This window comes from Equus przewalskii, chromosome 25 (genome assembly GCF_037783145.1).
Source record: "Equus przewalskii isolate Varuska chromosome 25, EquPr2, whole genome shotgun sequence".
Taxonomy (NCBI): Eukaryota; Metazoa; Chordata; class Mammalia; order Perissodactyla; family Equidae; genus Equus; species Equus przewalskii.
The window spans coordinates 40738946-40755299 of NC_091855.1; the positions used below are offsets into that span (position 1 = coordinate 40738946).

The 16354-nt window shown below is 51.8% G+C and overlaps 1 protein-coding gene across 6 annotated transcripts in view; it reads right to left on the bottom strand.

Annotated features, from left to right (window-relative positions):
• Positions 1-805: 805 nt before the first annotated feature.
• Positions 806-16354, bottom strand: part of BCL11B (BCL11 transcription factor B) — a 97631-nt gene continuing 82082 nt past the window's right edge. For all 6 annotated transcript variants that reach the window (XM_070594551.1, XM_070594548.1, XM_070594553.1 and 3 more), the window contains one exon: positions 806-7699. In XM_070594551.1, coding sequence (XP_070450652.1) covers positions 5649-7699 — 2051 coding nt within the window. In that variant the 3' untranslated portion in view covers positions 806-5648. The remainder of the gene's footprint in view (positions 7700-16354) is intronic.

The window sequence follows — 16354 nt, forward strand, 5'->3', positions numbered from 1 at the left end:
CTGAAACCCAGCAGAACACTGCCTTCCTCCATCTCTGTCTTGTCTGCTGCTCCTGGCCTGGCACTGGGAAAAGCCAAGCTAAAGGCTATTTCCTCCTGAAAGACCTTGCTTCCTTCTCTGGATCTATGAGATTAGCCCCAAAGAACGTTTCCTCAAATCTGTTGACATCTAACACAAGGGAAGGAGAGGTGGCCATCCTGTGTGATTTTGTTACAACTCACGATGGTCAGAGAGTCTCCCTGGTCCAAGGACCTCACTTCACGGATGGGCAACCCAAGAGGACTTGCCCAAGGGCACAGAGCCCTTCAGACGCGGTGGTTCTGATCCCTCGGTGCCTCACCCAACGACTCTCACGGGGTATTCAGGAAATGTTAGCTGAATTAAACTACACTCGAGTCTTGCCATTACCAGACAAGTACTTTTACTTCTAAATCACTTATTCTCAAACTTGGCTGTATATAAGAATCACCTGCATCACTTTGAAAAATACTGATGCCCGGATCCCACCTCCAAAGATTCTGAAAGAGCTGGGACAGGGTGAGGCCTGGGCCCTGGGATTTTTAAAAGCTCCCAGGTGAGTCCAATCTGCAACCAGGACTGAGAACCCCTGTTCTAAATCACACTGCTTCCCAGGAGTAAATGAAGAGAATGACCGGTCTCTCGTGCCCTTATTTCCTGCCTTCTCAGATACGGGCGCAAGGGTTTGGGTCAGGTGGAAAATGGAGAAAGACCTTCAATTCACCCTTGGAAATAAGCTGTCCATCCCCCACCCTTAAGAGACACAGCAAAGGACAAGGTTTGGAGATCAAGTTAAATGTCCAATTTATTTTTATAACTTGAAACCAGAACAAACTTGGTTTTGAACAAGCGTACAAATGAAATGGCAGACACATGCTGAACTCAACATTGTGACATTAAGGGAAAAAAGAGGCCCAAAAATCTTGTACAGAGAATAAAAGGAACAATAAATATTTTACTAAGCCATATTGAAATGACCTCCTGTCATCTCAACATTTTATCCATAATAAAAAAAAAGTGCCTGTTTTTTAAACAGAGCACAAATACCAAGCAATAATAAATAGTTCCAAACTTGTAGTAAAAGACAGAACTTCCAAGTAAACAACAAAAGCTCATACAATAAGTAATAGAAAAGGTAATAAAAATATTTCTCCTTGCCAGTACAAATGCAAACAACTGGAATCCATGTAACTTTGCTTTGCAGGGCTAAGATACAAAGAGCACCAAAGTCTCGGGTTTGCCTGTGTTCAACGAAACCTTCGACTGACTGTCACTGAGGGCTGGGATGAAAGGCTGACTTCCTTTTCACATTTTGCTTAGAGTAATTCAGCCTCCTCCTCTCCCCGTGAAAGACCCTCTAATGGCAAGTGGCAGGTTCCAATTTGGGGCAACTTTGAACAAAGTTGTGGCAGTGTGGAACCCGGCCTGAGGTCGGCTGGGTCACCCATGTGCGGGGGCCTCTCTCACTGGGTCATCTGCTTCAGTGTTGGCTTTTTAAACATGAAAGAGAAGCAAAATTCTCTTTTCTCTGCAGTCGACAGAGACACAATCTTTGTGCTTTAGGATGGCTTAGTCCTGGCGTTCTGGTGACTTTGTGGAAGCTGGTGAGAGCTGGCTCACTGTCGTAACCACAGGAGGACCACCTCGACAGCTCTCGAGTGCCTTAACAGGGCAGCCCAGGTCGAGCGGGTGGAAAACTATCTCAGCTTAATCTCTCACTCCCTCCCTCTTTCTTTTCACTTTGCAAAGACAAGTGGCAAGGAGGAAAGAGCGTGTTAAACAAAAAAGCTCCCAGAAGAAAGATTTCTGCATTTGGTAAAGAATTGCCCAAAAGGATGCTCGGTTATACTTTCATAACCTTAAATAATGGTATCTTATAGTTCCTGAAATAAAAAATGGCTTCCTGATATAGGTATTTTTTAAAAAAATGTATTATTCCCTCATCCAAAAAACCACCACTTTATTATCTTAAAGCTACTTGGCTTTACAAAAAAAAAAAAAAAGAAGAAGAGCGGAGGGAGAAAGAGGGAGAAAGAAGTAAAAATGAAAACAAATAAAGAACCGACAGAAGCTGGAGGACAGAAAGGAGACGCAGAGGAAGGAGAGAGAGAGATGAAAAGGCACCGAATCCATCCCAGGGCCTAGGCATTCGGAAACTGACGGAATGTAGGTTTCGGAGAGAAAAGCAGCAAAGCAGGTAAGAAAGACAAGAGGCCAACACTCTCCATGGAATGAAAGGTTGTGGTTGTGATGGGAACTCCTTCCTGAAATGCGATTTGTGCCGGTCTCAGGAGCAGATCGCGTCACCTGTGCCTAGCTGATACGCCAGCTCCTTTTATTACATTTTTTGTTTAATGTTTTCTCAAGGACTAAAGAAAGCTCGGTTTGCATTTCTCTCTGCTCTTAAGGGTGGGAGCGGTGGCAGTTTTGACCGCCACAGTGGCGACAGCAGAGGAGGAAGATGCTCTCTGGCTCTCTCTCCTCTACACCTGACATCTTACAGATGGCCTCTTAGAGACAGGGAGGACTCTGTGAAACGTTACTGACATCTTTACAAAAACAGATTCTTCCACTCAACACGAATAAAAGAATTTCCCATCTGGTCTGCTGGGGCCATACCAGGGAGCCTTGATGCAAGGTTCGGGGCATTCCAAGCGAAGCCCTCCTCCGACGGTCCTTTGTAGAGGCCAATTCCGACAAAAATATATACAACTAAAATGATTTGTGAACCAAAGCATTTAACTACTTCCTTTTGTTTCTTTTCCTCAAAGGTTGTCAAACAACCTTTTTTTCTCCTGTACAATAGGACTTAACATACAAATTTTTTTTTTGCAATATTTTATCCTGCCAAATTAAAAAAATATATTATGGCAGCCTGTTTGTTTTTGTTTTTTTTTTCTTTTTATTTCCAAATTCACTAACAAAAAGGTACATTAAATCCCTTTAAAAGGACAAGCTTACAGTTAAAAAATTACAAGCTCCAGTAAAAATACAGCAAGTGCCTACATCATATGAACCAACCAATATATCCATTCCAGAGGGAGGTGGGAAGAGAAAAATAAGTACAGGTCAGAAATGTGATTTTTTTTTTCTGCAAAGCAATAACAATATTAAGCACTTTTTTTCTACATACTTTTTCTACATGGTGTAGCAATCCCCTTTGAATCCCCAAATACAAGTTTCTATACATTTTTTTTTGAAATAAAAATTCAACACCCAAGGCAGAAAAAAATTTACTAAAACTCCGACTTTACAGTTACTGTGACAAGAACAAATTTATAGACCCACCATTTAAATTTTACTGCAACATTTTCAAAAAGAAAAGGTTTTTTTTTCTTGTTTTGTAAAATGCCCAGGCATTCTCGATTATTACAAATACTGGTCCACTTTTACAGTAATCAAGAAATTTTAATATATATAATATATACTAAAACCCCATCACCAAAAGAAAACAATATACACGCAGCCACTGTGGCATTTTTTTTATAACCTATTAAGCAAACTTTGAAAAAAAAATGATCGCTCCAACACACATACACACAATTTTTTTTAACCCTTGTATGTATCCAATACTGTAAACGTATTTTTAAGACAGAGTGCACTAAATTTAATTTTAGAAAAAATTAGCCGTTGTTCCTGAATTGTTTTGTTTTTCATTCAACAATATCAACTTGTAACTTGTGTCACTTGAGTTTAATTCAGCAGTAAATCGCCTCCACTCCATATCTAAGCAGCGTTGTCCCAGACAAAAGGGGCTGAGGATAATTCAGCTAATGGATGTCCACGGTTGTGCTGGGTTTATTTCTTCATTTGATTGGGTCTTATGGCATTTTCATGTCCTCTATCTTCAACCAGAATTTTTTAAAATTTATTTAAAGTAAATGTGGCTTTGTTTGTTGCTAAAGAATGTACTTTTCTTGTTTTACTTTTTAAAAAAGTCTTTTCGTGTCAAAAAAAAAAAAAAGTTTTGCATTTGTCTCAAGAGACTCAAATAGGAAGATCAGTTTTCAAGGCACTCACATCAAATTGAATGGCAGTAGAAAAACTGTCCAATAAATTATTATTTTCTTTTGCTCTTTATAGTGCCAGTATTGTGAATGCCACGCTTAGCAACACTGACACTCAATCTCAGCCGTCCCTTACAGTTTAACCCACCTCTGGGCCAAAGAGAAGAATATGCTGCAATTTCTTGTTTAGAAGCCATTTAATTTAAATGCAAACAAAAGCTTTAAAGTGCGGGTCAACAGAATTCAAATGTCTAATCTTAACAGTCCAATGTTTAGTACCTTCCAACCTAATGGGATAGAAAAAAAATTGGGAAGTAGCTCTGGGCACCCTCAGATGGAACTCGTCCCCCCTGCTTTTCCAGTAAAAGGGAACAGAAATTTGCAAGATTCCCACCCCCTCCCCCACCCCCGCCCCGGTCCGTACAATGTCATCAGTGTGCATTAAAGGAGAGACCACTCACTTCCCTTGATTCTCCATCAGGGCACTTGCCTGCTTGAGACATGATCAGCTATCATATGTATCACTTGTAGCAACATATGACTGGGGATTTCTGTGGTGGGGGTGATGAAGAGAGAGAGAGAAGCTGCCAAGCCAGAAGAAGCCTAAAGAACCCCGCTGGTTTCTTCCTTTCTGTGTCACTGCAGGCCATCACCATCTACCCCCAAAAAAGTACCCTCAGCCCACTGTATTTAGCCTCATCTACAGCAAAACACAAAGATGGCATCCCAGGGCACAGCAACATTCCAAGAAAAGGACAGTACCTGCTAGGAATGCACAATTTTAGAATGCTCTCGGGCCATGTCCAGGGGCAGCCCTCAAAAACTCCTGTTTCTCTGGCAGTGCTGAGTTTTTGGGGGGCCTCTCCCCCACCACTGAGAGTTTCCTCATATAATGTAAAGGTTGAAGTCAACACAGACAAGGCCTCTGTTACTCAGGATATGGTCAGTGCTACACCTCCATTCCAATTCTGAAACAAAGTGCTACAACTTTAAAGATTGTTATCCGCTGTACACCCACCCTTACCCCCCCAAAAAAACCATGCATGCCACTTTTTATTTCAGGACCAAACAAAAAAGAAGGAATAAAAAAGTAAACAACTTTAAAAGTCATTTAAGTGTTGGCTTCTTCACAAGAAATTACACATGCTTAGCTTAAATTTCAAAAAAGCAGCGCCCTCCCCCCCAAATTATAATTTAAAAGATATGCTTCCCTCTACATTGCTCGGGAGTCATTGCTCAGGCTACTACTGGGTTTTAAAAAAAAAAAAACTGAAGAAGGGATGGATACCCAACAAAATCTTTTAAAGGAATTTAAACAGAAAGAATAATAATAAAAAGTACCTGCACATGCCAAAAAAATTACAAAACCCAATAAATACAGAAATTATTGCACAGTTAAAAGGCTCCACAATTTTTACTGCCTTAATCAACCCTCGGGTTTCCATAGGACTTCGCAGACACAGGTTAGGTTGGAGTGCTGCCTCCCCTGGGCCCCGGGGACACGCGGGGTGCTAAGTGGCGGTGACACGGAGGCAAGCGTCAGGTCAGCATTCTCTCGGTTGGCAACGGTTCCACTGTACAGGTGCGGGGTGCCTGGGCCCGCGCACGCACGCGGGCGCGCGCTTAGCTCCGCTCAGCCTGCTCGATTTTGACGTCGTTAGTCAGCAAGTGCTCGCCGTGCCACTTTTTCATGTGTTTCTCCAGGGTGCTGTAGACGCTGAAGGGCATCTGGCAGATGTCGCAGCGGTACACCTCCTTGCCGATCTGCCCGTGCGTCTTCATGTGGCGCGTGAGCTTGCTGCTCTGCGCGCACGCGTAGTTGCACAGCTCGCACTTGTAAGGCCGCTCGCCGGTGTGGCTCCGCCGGTGCACCGTCAGGTTGCTGCAGTTCTTGAACACCTTGCCGCAGTACTCGCACGTGTCGCTGCGGCGGCCCTCCTTGGAGCTCGGCCGCCCGGGGCCCGGGCCGCCCAGGTGCGGCGTGCTGCCACCACTGGCCGTGCCGCTGCGCCCCGACAGGCCGCCGTCCAGCAGGTCCCCGGGCGGCGTGGAGAAGCGCAGGCTGCCGTTCTCGGACGAGTGCTCGGACGACGTGGCGAAGGGCGACTGGCGCGCGTCCGTGAAGCCCAGGAAGGGGTCCTTCATGAAGTGCCGCGACGCCGCGTAGCCCACGAGCCACTGCGAGTACACGTTCTCGGACGGGATGAGCGCGGCGGGCGGCAGCTCCAGGTCCTTCTCCACCTTGATGCGCTTGGCCGCGCTGTTGAGCCCGGGGCTGGGCAGCGGCGCCGGCTTGCGCGGGAAGAGGCCCGGGAAGGGCTCGGCGCCCGGCGCGAAGCCCCCGCCGCGCCCGTTGACCGCGCCCCCCGGGCCCGCGTCCCCGCAGCCGCCCGCGTCGTCGTCGTCGCCCGCGTCGCCGCCGCCCGCCGCGCGCTTCAGGAAGGCGCCGCGCTTCTGCTTGTCGGCCAGCAGCTCGCCGTACTGCGGCAGCGCGCCCAGGCCCACGTTCTCCATCACCTTGCCCAGCACCAGCGCCTTCTCGTCGGCCAGCGCCTTGGCCGCGCCGCCCACGCCGCCCGCGCCCGGGACCCCGGGCACCCCGCCGCCGCCGTTCTCGCGGTTGCGGCTGAGCTCCGAGTCCATGCTGAAGCTCGACTCGGGCCGGCTCTCGTTCTCCAGCAGCAGCTCCTCTTCCTCCTCCTCCTCCTCCTCGTCCTCCTCCTCGGGCTCGTGGCCCAGCGACGGGTCGCTCTCGTGGTGGCGGAAGTCGCCGTCGGCCGCCTTGAGGCCCTCGCCGGCCAGCTCGCTGGTGCCGGGCTCCGGGGAGCTGGCGGCCGAGAGGCCGTCGTCCGAGCGGCCGGCCAGCGAGCCGGCCTTGTGCATGTGCGTCTTCATGTGGCGCTTGAGCTTGCTCGCCTGCGAGCACGCGTGGTCGCACAGCTGGCACTTGTAGGGCTTCTCGCCCGTGTGGCTGCGCCGGTGCACGATGAGATTGCTCTGGAACTTGAAGGTCTTGCCGCAGAACTCGCACGACTTGCTCTTGGCGGGCGGCTGCGGCGGCGGCGTGCCGCCGGGGGGCATGGGCGGCAGCGGCGGCGTGCTCAGGAACGGGGACTTGGGGCTGGGCTGGAAGGGGTTCAGGAGCCGGTGCATAGGGTTCCCGCGGCCCGGCGACACGGGCGGCGGCGTGGAGCTGTTGCCCGCCAGCTCGCGGAGCCGCCGCGAGAAGTCCATGGCGGGTGAGTCGATGGCCATGGGGTTCAGGCGCATGACTCGGTCAAAGGCACTGGGGTGCTGGGCGACGAGCCCCATCTCCTCGGCACTGAGGCGGTGCGGGTCCAGGTGGTGGCGCGGCGGCGGGCTGAAGAGGGGCGGCGTGCCGGGCAGGCGGCCCTCGCCGAAGCCCGGGTGGTCCCGCAGGATGGGGCCCGTCATGCGCAGCAGGTTGAAGGGGTTGCTGTCGCCCAGGAAATTCATGAGCGGGGACTGGGCCACGGCCTCGGGCCCGAGCGGCGGCGGGATGGTGAGCCGCGGCGTGAGCGAGCTGCTGGCCGGCCCGGGCTCCAGGTAGATGCGGAAGCCGTGCGTGTTCTGCGCGTGCTGCAGCAGGAACCACGCGCTGTTGAAGGGCTGCTTGCATGTTGTGCAAATGTAGCTGGAAGGCTCATCTTTACCTGGGGAGACACACGGACAGAAAGGCAGAGAGAGCGTGAGAAGCGGACGGGGCGCACGCACCGCGGGGCCACTGACCTGGAGGCGGGCGGGCCGGGAGCGCATCCCAGGATCCAGGGTTCTGAAAGGCGGCTGCGGGGCCACTTCCGAGCAGGCCCACGCCTGCGACGCGGCGGACCCTCCGGCAGCGACTCCACGGGGCTGGAGGGCCGAAGAAGCCAGCTCTGTGGGCAGGCGGCCCCAGCAACGCCCAGATCAGCCACACGCCCTCAGCACGTTGCTCCAACTCCGGAGGCCTCGGTTTGCTCCCCTAAAGAAAAGGGGTTCCTATCCCCGTTATATTAGAGGCCAAATGCGATCGCGTTTGTGAGAATGCCTGACTCCAATAATAGGACAGCTGGGACACCCGCAACCCTCTAAACCAAGGTGTGTCAACCAAGGCACCACTGACAGTTAGACCCAGATAATTCTTGGGGGTGGGGGTGGCGCCCTGTGCACCATAGGATGTTCAGCAGCATTTCTGGCCCCTACCCACTAGAAGCTAGCGTCACTCCCTCCCAGTCCTGAGGACCAAAAATCTCTCAGGCGTTGCCAGATGTCCTGTCCCAGTCCCCTCCTACTCCCCCCCCCCCGCCCCCACTCCGCCCCGGCCGGATGACGACGACGGCACACGACTGCCCCTCCCCCTCCCCTTGAGAACCACTAATGGGCAACATTTGATCCAAGGAAGTTCTAAAAAACACAAGTCAAACCGAATCGCCTAGCATACTTTTTTTTTTTTTAAGAGAAATGGCTGATACCTCAGCATCATTTGGGATTTTGGTTATAGGAAATTCTAGGGTTTCATACACCAGCATCTGTGCAGAAAGGACTGTCAAATTTGAACATGGATATGTAGGAGCAGAGGGCATTTAGCATGTTACGAAGATGACTACTGTGTGAGAGCTGCCCCGCTCCGGGCCCCCATGGCCGCACACACACACCCCTAACCATGTGTGGAATATGGGGAGACCCCGGGGGAGGCGCAGGGCAGGGGGCCACTGGGCTTCATGAAGCCCTTTGCCAGAATTCTAACTGAAGGAAAGAACGTCACACGTGACAGGGCGGTCAGGGTGAACAGCCACAAGTGCGGATTTGTTACAGAGTGGCTCTGGTGACATCAGAAACCATCTTAGTGGACACTGGTGGCACTGAGCCAAAACGTGACGGTCCCTGTCCATCATCGGGGCAGTCACAAAATGGAGGCTGAAGGTTTCATCCAGAACCTGTCTTGGGGCGCCCTCCTACAGCTGTGGGCGACGCTCATTGCTCTTCCAGTCTGAGCCTCTCCCCATGCTTTACATAAACGGGACAGGTGTGGGCAGGCCCTGCCTTCCACCATCAGCTTCGCCCACTGGCTGGGGAAGGAAAAGGGAAGAAGGCATCACAGCCTCGATCTTGAAAAACCTCTTTTGTTTTTTCCACACTTTGGTGTACCTGGAAGATTTCAACGCTGATAAAGGACAGTAGCCACCAACTCGCCAGAGAAGCCGAACGTGCAAAGGCATTTCCGTACCCAGTCACAGTATGGCGACGGGAGAGGACGCGGGGGCAATCCCTCCATCCCAGCCTCTCCCCAGAAGACTTAAGGACTCCTGAAATCCTGGGCAGAGATTTATTTTCCACCCACGAATTATGTTTTGGGGGGGGCCTCACCCTTAGCAGTAAATACCAAATGCCCTGAGTTCTGTACAGGCGAGACTCGACACCTTCCAAGGGGCCATGCATATGTGCGATGTCACAGAAAGGTGCTGTGTGTCTGGGGGCCAGGGCAGAGAGTCTTCCAGAACACAGAAGCAACTGGGCCAGAACACCCCCCCACCAGAAGCCAAGACAGGCTTCACGCATTTGGTGTTCCAGGGGGGTCCTCTCATTCTCGTCTCCTATTTTGTCTGCGTGCGTGGTGGTGAGGTGTCCAGTGGGTAGGGGAAGGACAGAAAGAAACAAAGAATTTTGAAGTTCAGCCTCTCCTCGCTTTGAAAAACCCATCAAGGAGAGCTGAGGCGATTTTCTTTCTCCAGGGTATCTGGGTAATTTCCTTCTCCAGGGATGTCTGGGTGATGCTGCTGCCCACACTGGAGCCCCTGAGAATCTTTCCCACCCGGAAAACGGCAGGGAGGGCTCCCACGGCCCTGGGCGCCCTGTTTCTCACCATGGGAGCCCTGGGGCCACAGCGACACCCCAGCCTTCCCCCCCCTGCTCCCCACTCAGCTGGCATAGAAAGCCCCAGCTTCTTTGGAGGCACTGTCTCCTGTCCTAGCTTATTAGTAACGTCCGTGGGGAACAGAACTCTGTACCTCAGACACCCTCTCAGGAGGGCTGGCCAGAAGCCACAGATTCCTCCTCAAACCCTTTTCTGGAGCAAGCCAAAATAAATAAGTAATAAATAAGTAGATGATAAATAAAAAACCTTTTCTGACACAAGCTAATAACACAAATGAAGTGCCACATCCCACAAGGTCATAGATCTTCCAATTAAAGAGTGTTTCTGTACCCTTCACCTCAGCTTCAGCCACTCTAATTAATGGATTTATGGCACACAGCTGTTCTGGTTCCTCATGTTTTTAAGTCGGATGGTCAGACCACCTCCCTTCCCCCAATCTCTTTTTTTCATCCTCTTCATTTCCTTGGGTATCTCCAGAGCACTTCTAGTCCCTTGTTCTGCCGACCGTACATTTTCTAGAAAGTTCTGTGGCCAGTGAGGAATGCAGATATCAGAAGAAAATGCAAGAACTCCCAGGCAGGCCAGGAGTGAAGACTGCTCTGCAGCTGAAATGGCCGATTAAAACATTTTTTTTTTTTAAATCTCAAAATGGCAGCTGCCAGGAAGCGTGTAGCTACCTGTTCTAAAGAGCTCAGGTGTTGCCACTTCTTGTTTTAGAAAAAAAGGAAAAAAAGACACTTCTAAAACTCTAACTTGGACCAGCCTGGGGAGGAAGTTGCCTGTCCGTAATTCACCCTCAGGTGGGGAAGGGCTATGTGTATCCATCAAGTCAGATTTCAGGGCCACTGGTCAGGCCAGGGGAAGGCCCTTCTTTTTGTTTCCCAGACTTCCCTCCGCGCGCAGGCAGGATTCATTGCGGGCGACGGTCTTCCCGGGATCTGACAGCTTCTGATTTTTAAAAAATCTCTCAGCCCCCAAAGGCCCTCCCTAGACAACTCTCTTTTCACTCCCCACACCCATCTTTAAAAAAAAAAAACAAAAGTTCATTTCCATATTACCACTTCACGGTTATCTGTTGCTTAAAAGTAGCCTTGAGCACTTGGGGCTGCTCACTTTCAAGAACCGAACAATGTCAGAAAGTCTTTGAAGAGCCACTCGGAACATTTTTCTATTCAAAAATTCGCTAAATATTTTAAACTCGCCCCTTGCGCAGTCACCGAAGGCTCGTTTTTAAATGCGTTGGAAGACCTCGGCGAGTGAGCTGCTTCCAACTCAGGGCTGGCTCTCTCCCCTTCCTGGGACCAGAGGTTTCCTCCCCGTCACCTTCTCCTGGAGCTCAGGGCCACCTGCCCAGACGTGAGCTGGAGGCCTGCGAGGGGACAGCTTTGCCAGTGGCCCGCAGAGGATCCACTTCCCGCCACACCACTACTGCGGCTGCTAAGGTTCTGACGGATACATTGATGCCTAGATTATTTTGAAGCCGCTGACCCAGCAACCTCAAACCTGGCCTACAGACCTAGAAATGTCAGGTGCACTTCGATCGCAAAATCAGGCTTGCGACTCAGAACGTGGGCCCGTGTCTTTCCTTGCTTGTTTCCTTTCTCAGACGCTTAGTATCAGCTGGCAGAAACCCACACTGGATCTCCTTTGCCTACTGGCTCCAAAGGGAGCCTCTCATGTTTTTCTCAAATGCAGAAGATTCCCTGTGATCCTTGGGTTACAAGATCCCAGGATGGTGGGGCGGGTTCACAACTCTGCTTTGACATTCCCAGCAAAGTGAAGTCGATCAAGTCACTTAACCTCTCCGAGCCCCGATTTCCTCATCAGCAGAATGGGAATAATATTCCTGCCACCCAGGAGGGCTGGGGGGACCACATGAGATCCTGCATGTGGACACACCGGATAAAAGCACATGTCACTATGCAGACGTTGCCGATGGGCTTTATATGACTCGGTTTTTTATTATCCATCCGTGTATCTGGCTGTGGATGTTTCAAGGATGCCTTTCTGTGTGACTCTGGCAGTAATAAAACCCTGGAGGAATTTTAATACAGCCTGCCTAATGCACTAGAGGTTCCAGGGAAGTAGAAACTTGCAAACGTTGAGAAAACATCATTTTTTATTGTGACGCTTGGGAACCAACATGCTACTGGACTCCTGCAATGAAATGTTGCTCGCCTTCTGCTATTAGATGGTGTTTTTGGGGTTTTTTTTTTAATGAGCACTTAAATAATTGGTCCTCCTTATTATGCCGGTTACTCTAATAATACCAATAAAGGTATCAGTGATGTTTAATAAAAAATGCACCTTTAATTGAGTTATTATTCAATGAAAAGGCCATAATTGAGAGCGCTAGTTTAACAGGTCTCCTCCTAAAGCTGCGTGATACCAAATGGAAGGGCATTCCTGCCGGGAGAGAGCTAGCGGTTCATTGCTGCTCAGAAGGGAGCAGCAAGGAGACCCCACCTCCCCGCTCAACAGGACCTAGGGTGATATTCTCCCCGGGCTGTTCTCTAAAAGCTAGAGGCCAAAATGAGAGTCCTCACACTTGGAAGCTAAAGTAAGAACCGGGTGTTGGCTTCACATGGCACTCTACAGTTTTGCAGAGCACTTTACAGTTGGCTTGGCATTTTCATATGCATTAGTGGGTTTCATTGTTACTCACACGGCCTCTGAGGGAGGCCAGGTAAGGACCACATCCCTGCCAGCATGTGATGAAGCTGGAGCTCATGAAGCCAAATCCCACAGCCACGCGCGGAAGGCGACCCCCAGGCTCCCAGCTGACTCCCCAGCACACAGCACCACCTGAGGGATCCATCCTTCTCTTTATTCTTGTCGGGGCCTGTTTCACAATGAAAACAGCCAAGAAAGAGGTTCTCCTGCCACACTGTGTGTCTCCTCCCAGTGAAGGGCATCAGTTACCCTTTGATGGAACCCAATCAGGTCCCCCATGGGCCTGGCCCCTGGAGGGAAGCCGTTTCACAGAGCGAGTGAGCCCACTGGGGACAACACATCACTCAGCACCTGGTGACGGGGTCTTGAGATGCCAGGCAGCTGGATCCAGGGGCAGGAAGCTGGATCCCGGGTCCCCTGGGGTATGTCCCTTCCTGTCTCTGGACTTCAAGGTGCCCAGTGCCCCAGGGGAGAGCTGACCTCCCTGGCCAACCACCCAGTGCTCCTCCAGAACCTCTGACCGCTAATGATGCTGTGTCCACAGACCCAAAATGATGCTAATTATCTCGATTAACCCTTAGACGTGTATTAGTTTAAAAACTGTCTCCCCTTTCATGATCTCAGAAAGAAAGTGTCAACTGGCCACCTCGGGGGGTGGGGGAGGGGGGGGTCTTTGCAAGTTTCGTGTTTCTATTATTTCTGAGCTCGGTCATCTAGGAATTCTATAACCCTCCCTGCTTGTTCTGAGCATTCTACCAGAACTCAGCCTCTCCCAGAGAGAAGGGAGAGCCAGAGAATAAAAGCAGCAGCAACAATAAGCCATTATTAAATCCTTCCAGGAGCCGGCCCACAGCTAAGCGGAACTGACCTCAGGGGAGGCTCCCAACAAGCCCCGGGGAAGACGCATCATCAGCACCGGGTTACAGATGAGGAAACTGAGGGGTGGAAGAGATGATGCCGTCCGCTCGAGGCCACACAGCTGGCTGTGCTCTTGAGCCCTTTACTGACTGATAAAAGCCCGGTCCAAAGAGAAAAGTGCACAGACCTGGGGCCCCCCAAGCCAAGGGAGCCTGGGGAGGGGACGGGGTAGCCCATGCACTAACTCAAATGTGGAGATGGATTGCTTCTGACTAGAATTGCAATAACTCAGTGAGATCATGCTGATTATCTCAGGGAAAAGGAACAGATGCGCTTTGTTGGGTGTTGGTGCTGGTGGTGGTTGTGGGGGGCAGAGAATGCAGTGGTGCTGGTACTCCTTATAAATGGTCTCCTGGGTGATGAGGTGCTGAGCCAGCCTCTTCTAATAGAGCCCATGCGCCTCCACCCATGCCTGTGGCAGACATTGCCAGTCCATCCCCGCACTCTCTCTCCAGACCCAGAATCCTCTTTAACCCTGTGCTCCAGGCAGCCATTGCCATACACTGTGGCTCTAAGAGGCCTCTTTGCTGTCCCTGCATCCCAGTGTGCTTCAGCCCAGTAAATGGGGGACCAGGAGAGACAGGGCTGGATAGACTCGGGAGCAGTTTACATCCTGCTGAGAGCGATGACCACCCCTGTCCTTCATTCGTTCAACCACAAGCAGGAGCTGGGCATCCTTTATCCCCTCGGTCCTCTGCTAGCAGCTAAGGAAACAGCTTGCTCTCGGTAGACGGGAACATCTAACAAGCCTCTCAATTATTTAAGGAAAAGTATCAGTATCCCTTGGGAGAAGTTCAGGGTGCTGGGGGAGAGAAGGCAAGGGCTGAGCTGAATTTGGGGGTTCAGAACCCACATGGTGTGACCTCTCACCTGTATCTCCCCACTTAGTGCTCACAATCACTCTGTGCCCCGTGACCATTTACAGGAGCAATAAAGGAGGCTTGGAGAGCTGACGGAAATTGCTCAAGGCCACATTATTGGCCTGGAGTTATTCATTTAAAATTCATCACCTGGGCTGGATTCCAAGCTCCCTGAGGACAGGGACCCAGCCGGTCTGGTCCACTGCTGTGACTGGCTGCCGGCACTTAATGCATCTGGGCTTCAGAACTGTCGGTGGCCTGGGTGAGTGTTGTGTTCTGTCTGTCTGCTTCCCTGTGGTCGGCGTCGCTGAGGTCATCACCACCAGGACAAGGGTGTCTGCCCAGGTCTGGGTGAACCCGTCTGGCTCTACAATCTGCCCTCCAGGCCGGACCGCCTCCGGAGCTGGGCTCGGTTCAGCAACAAACGGCCCCACTTCCCAGGCGCGCCGGCCAGAGGCCCCACCCAGCACACCCACGCCCTCGCCAGCTGCATTCCAACCGCCTGGGCAGGCCGGGATCCGGGTGACTCCGAACAGAACCGAGACACTGCGCCCCCCGCCCCGCCCACCTGCAAGCTGCTGTCTGCAGAGGGGGCAAGCAGGCCAGCGAGCCCCCCAAATCACAGAGCTGATGACCCCTGCTGCCCTGGGGGAAGCTCCAGGCACTCAGCCTGCGGGATCTGGCCGAACTCACTGCCCACCCACGCCCTGGCCACTCACCCTCCTTGTCCTCTCCTTGGGGCCGCGCATTTTCACACCTCCATCTCTAGCACGGCCTTTCCTGCCTTTCCTTCTCTACCTGCAAAACCCCTTTTCAGACCCAGTCCAAGGAGAGACCCCCTCTGTCCTCCCCCAGCATTTGGGGAACGCTGATGGATACTGACCACCATACATGTGGTCATCATTTGCGCTCGACTTTGGTGTGTGTGTTCAACGTGCAAACAACCTACACGTGCCAAGGTTGGATTTGTGCTCTCAGATGGATGCTCACAGTGACTTTGGAGTGGGTTTTAATTCAGATTTTTCATAAAAAGGAAACTAAGTCTCATCTTAGATCATTGAGGGGCCCAAGGGCACACAGCTCATGGGTCACAGAGCCCAGAGTCATACCCTGGTCTAAGCCCGGGGCCGGTGCTGTGCTGGACACACACCTGGTTGCCTCCCCCCTCCACAGGGATGACAGACTCTGCCCTAACTGGCTCTGAGGAGGGGCCCCAACCAGCCATGTCAAATCCTCCCACCTGCCCCATGAACACCCCCGTGCGGGCCAGCGCCGGCAAGCTGCAGGCTTTGAGCAGGAAATGCCACAGGTACCTCCGCCGAGAATAAAGGGGCCTCACACTGAGAAAACCTCGCTCGGCCTCAAAGTGTCCGGGGACAGTCCAACTACCCCATTTGTGTCCGGGCAGCAGAGGTAAAGTTTGTGCTTCAGAGGCCTGGAGTCACCTCCGGCTGGAAGAAAGGACCTCTGGCCTTCACCACAGCCTTAGCCGAGAGCCCCAGCATTCCCCTGCACAGCTAGGTGTGCACAGAACACCGGTGCATCTTGCTTCAAGCAAAAGAGGCATTCCTAGGAAGTTACTGAGCCCAATGAAATCCAACCTTGTCCCGAATGCTCTGGGGACACGCAATTCTCATTCATTCCTTCCCTCCCTCATCCATCCAGTCACCATGTACCAGGTGCTGGCCACAGGAGGGACCACTCAGAGGAGCAGGTCATGACCCCTCCCCTCCAGAAGGCCGCAGGTCAAGGTTGGGGAGTGAGAGTGGGTTAAGCTGTGGACACAAAGGACTCTAAGGCAGAGCAGAAGCTGCTGAGTGACTTTGAGCGCCTCGGAGGAGGCAGGCAGGAAGCAGTGCACGGACATGAGTTCCAGCCCGACACGGGGAGAATCAGACGGGCCCAGAGCAAGGAGGGAAAGGCGTGCAGGGTGGGGGGCACTGCAGGAGCACGCTCAGGGGGCCTGGGCTGCACCAAAGAGAAAGTCGTTCTGTTGCTACAGA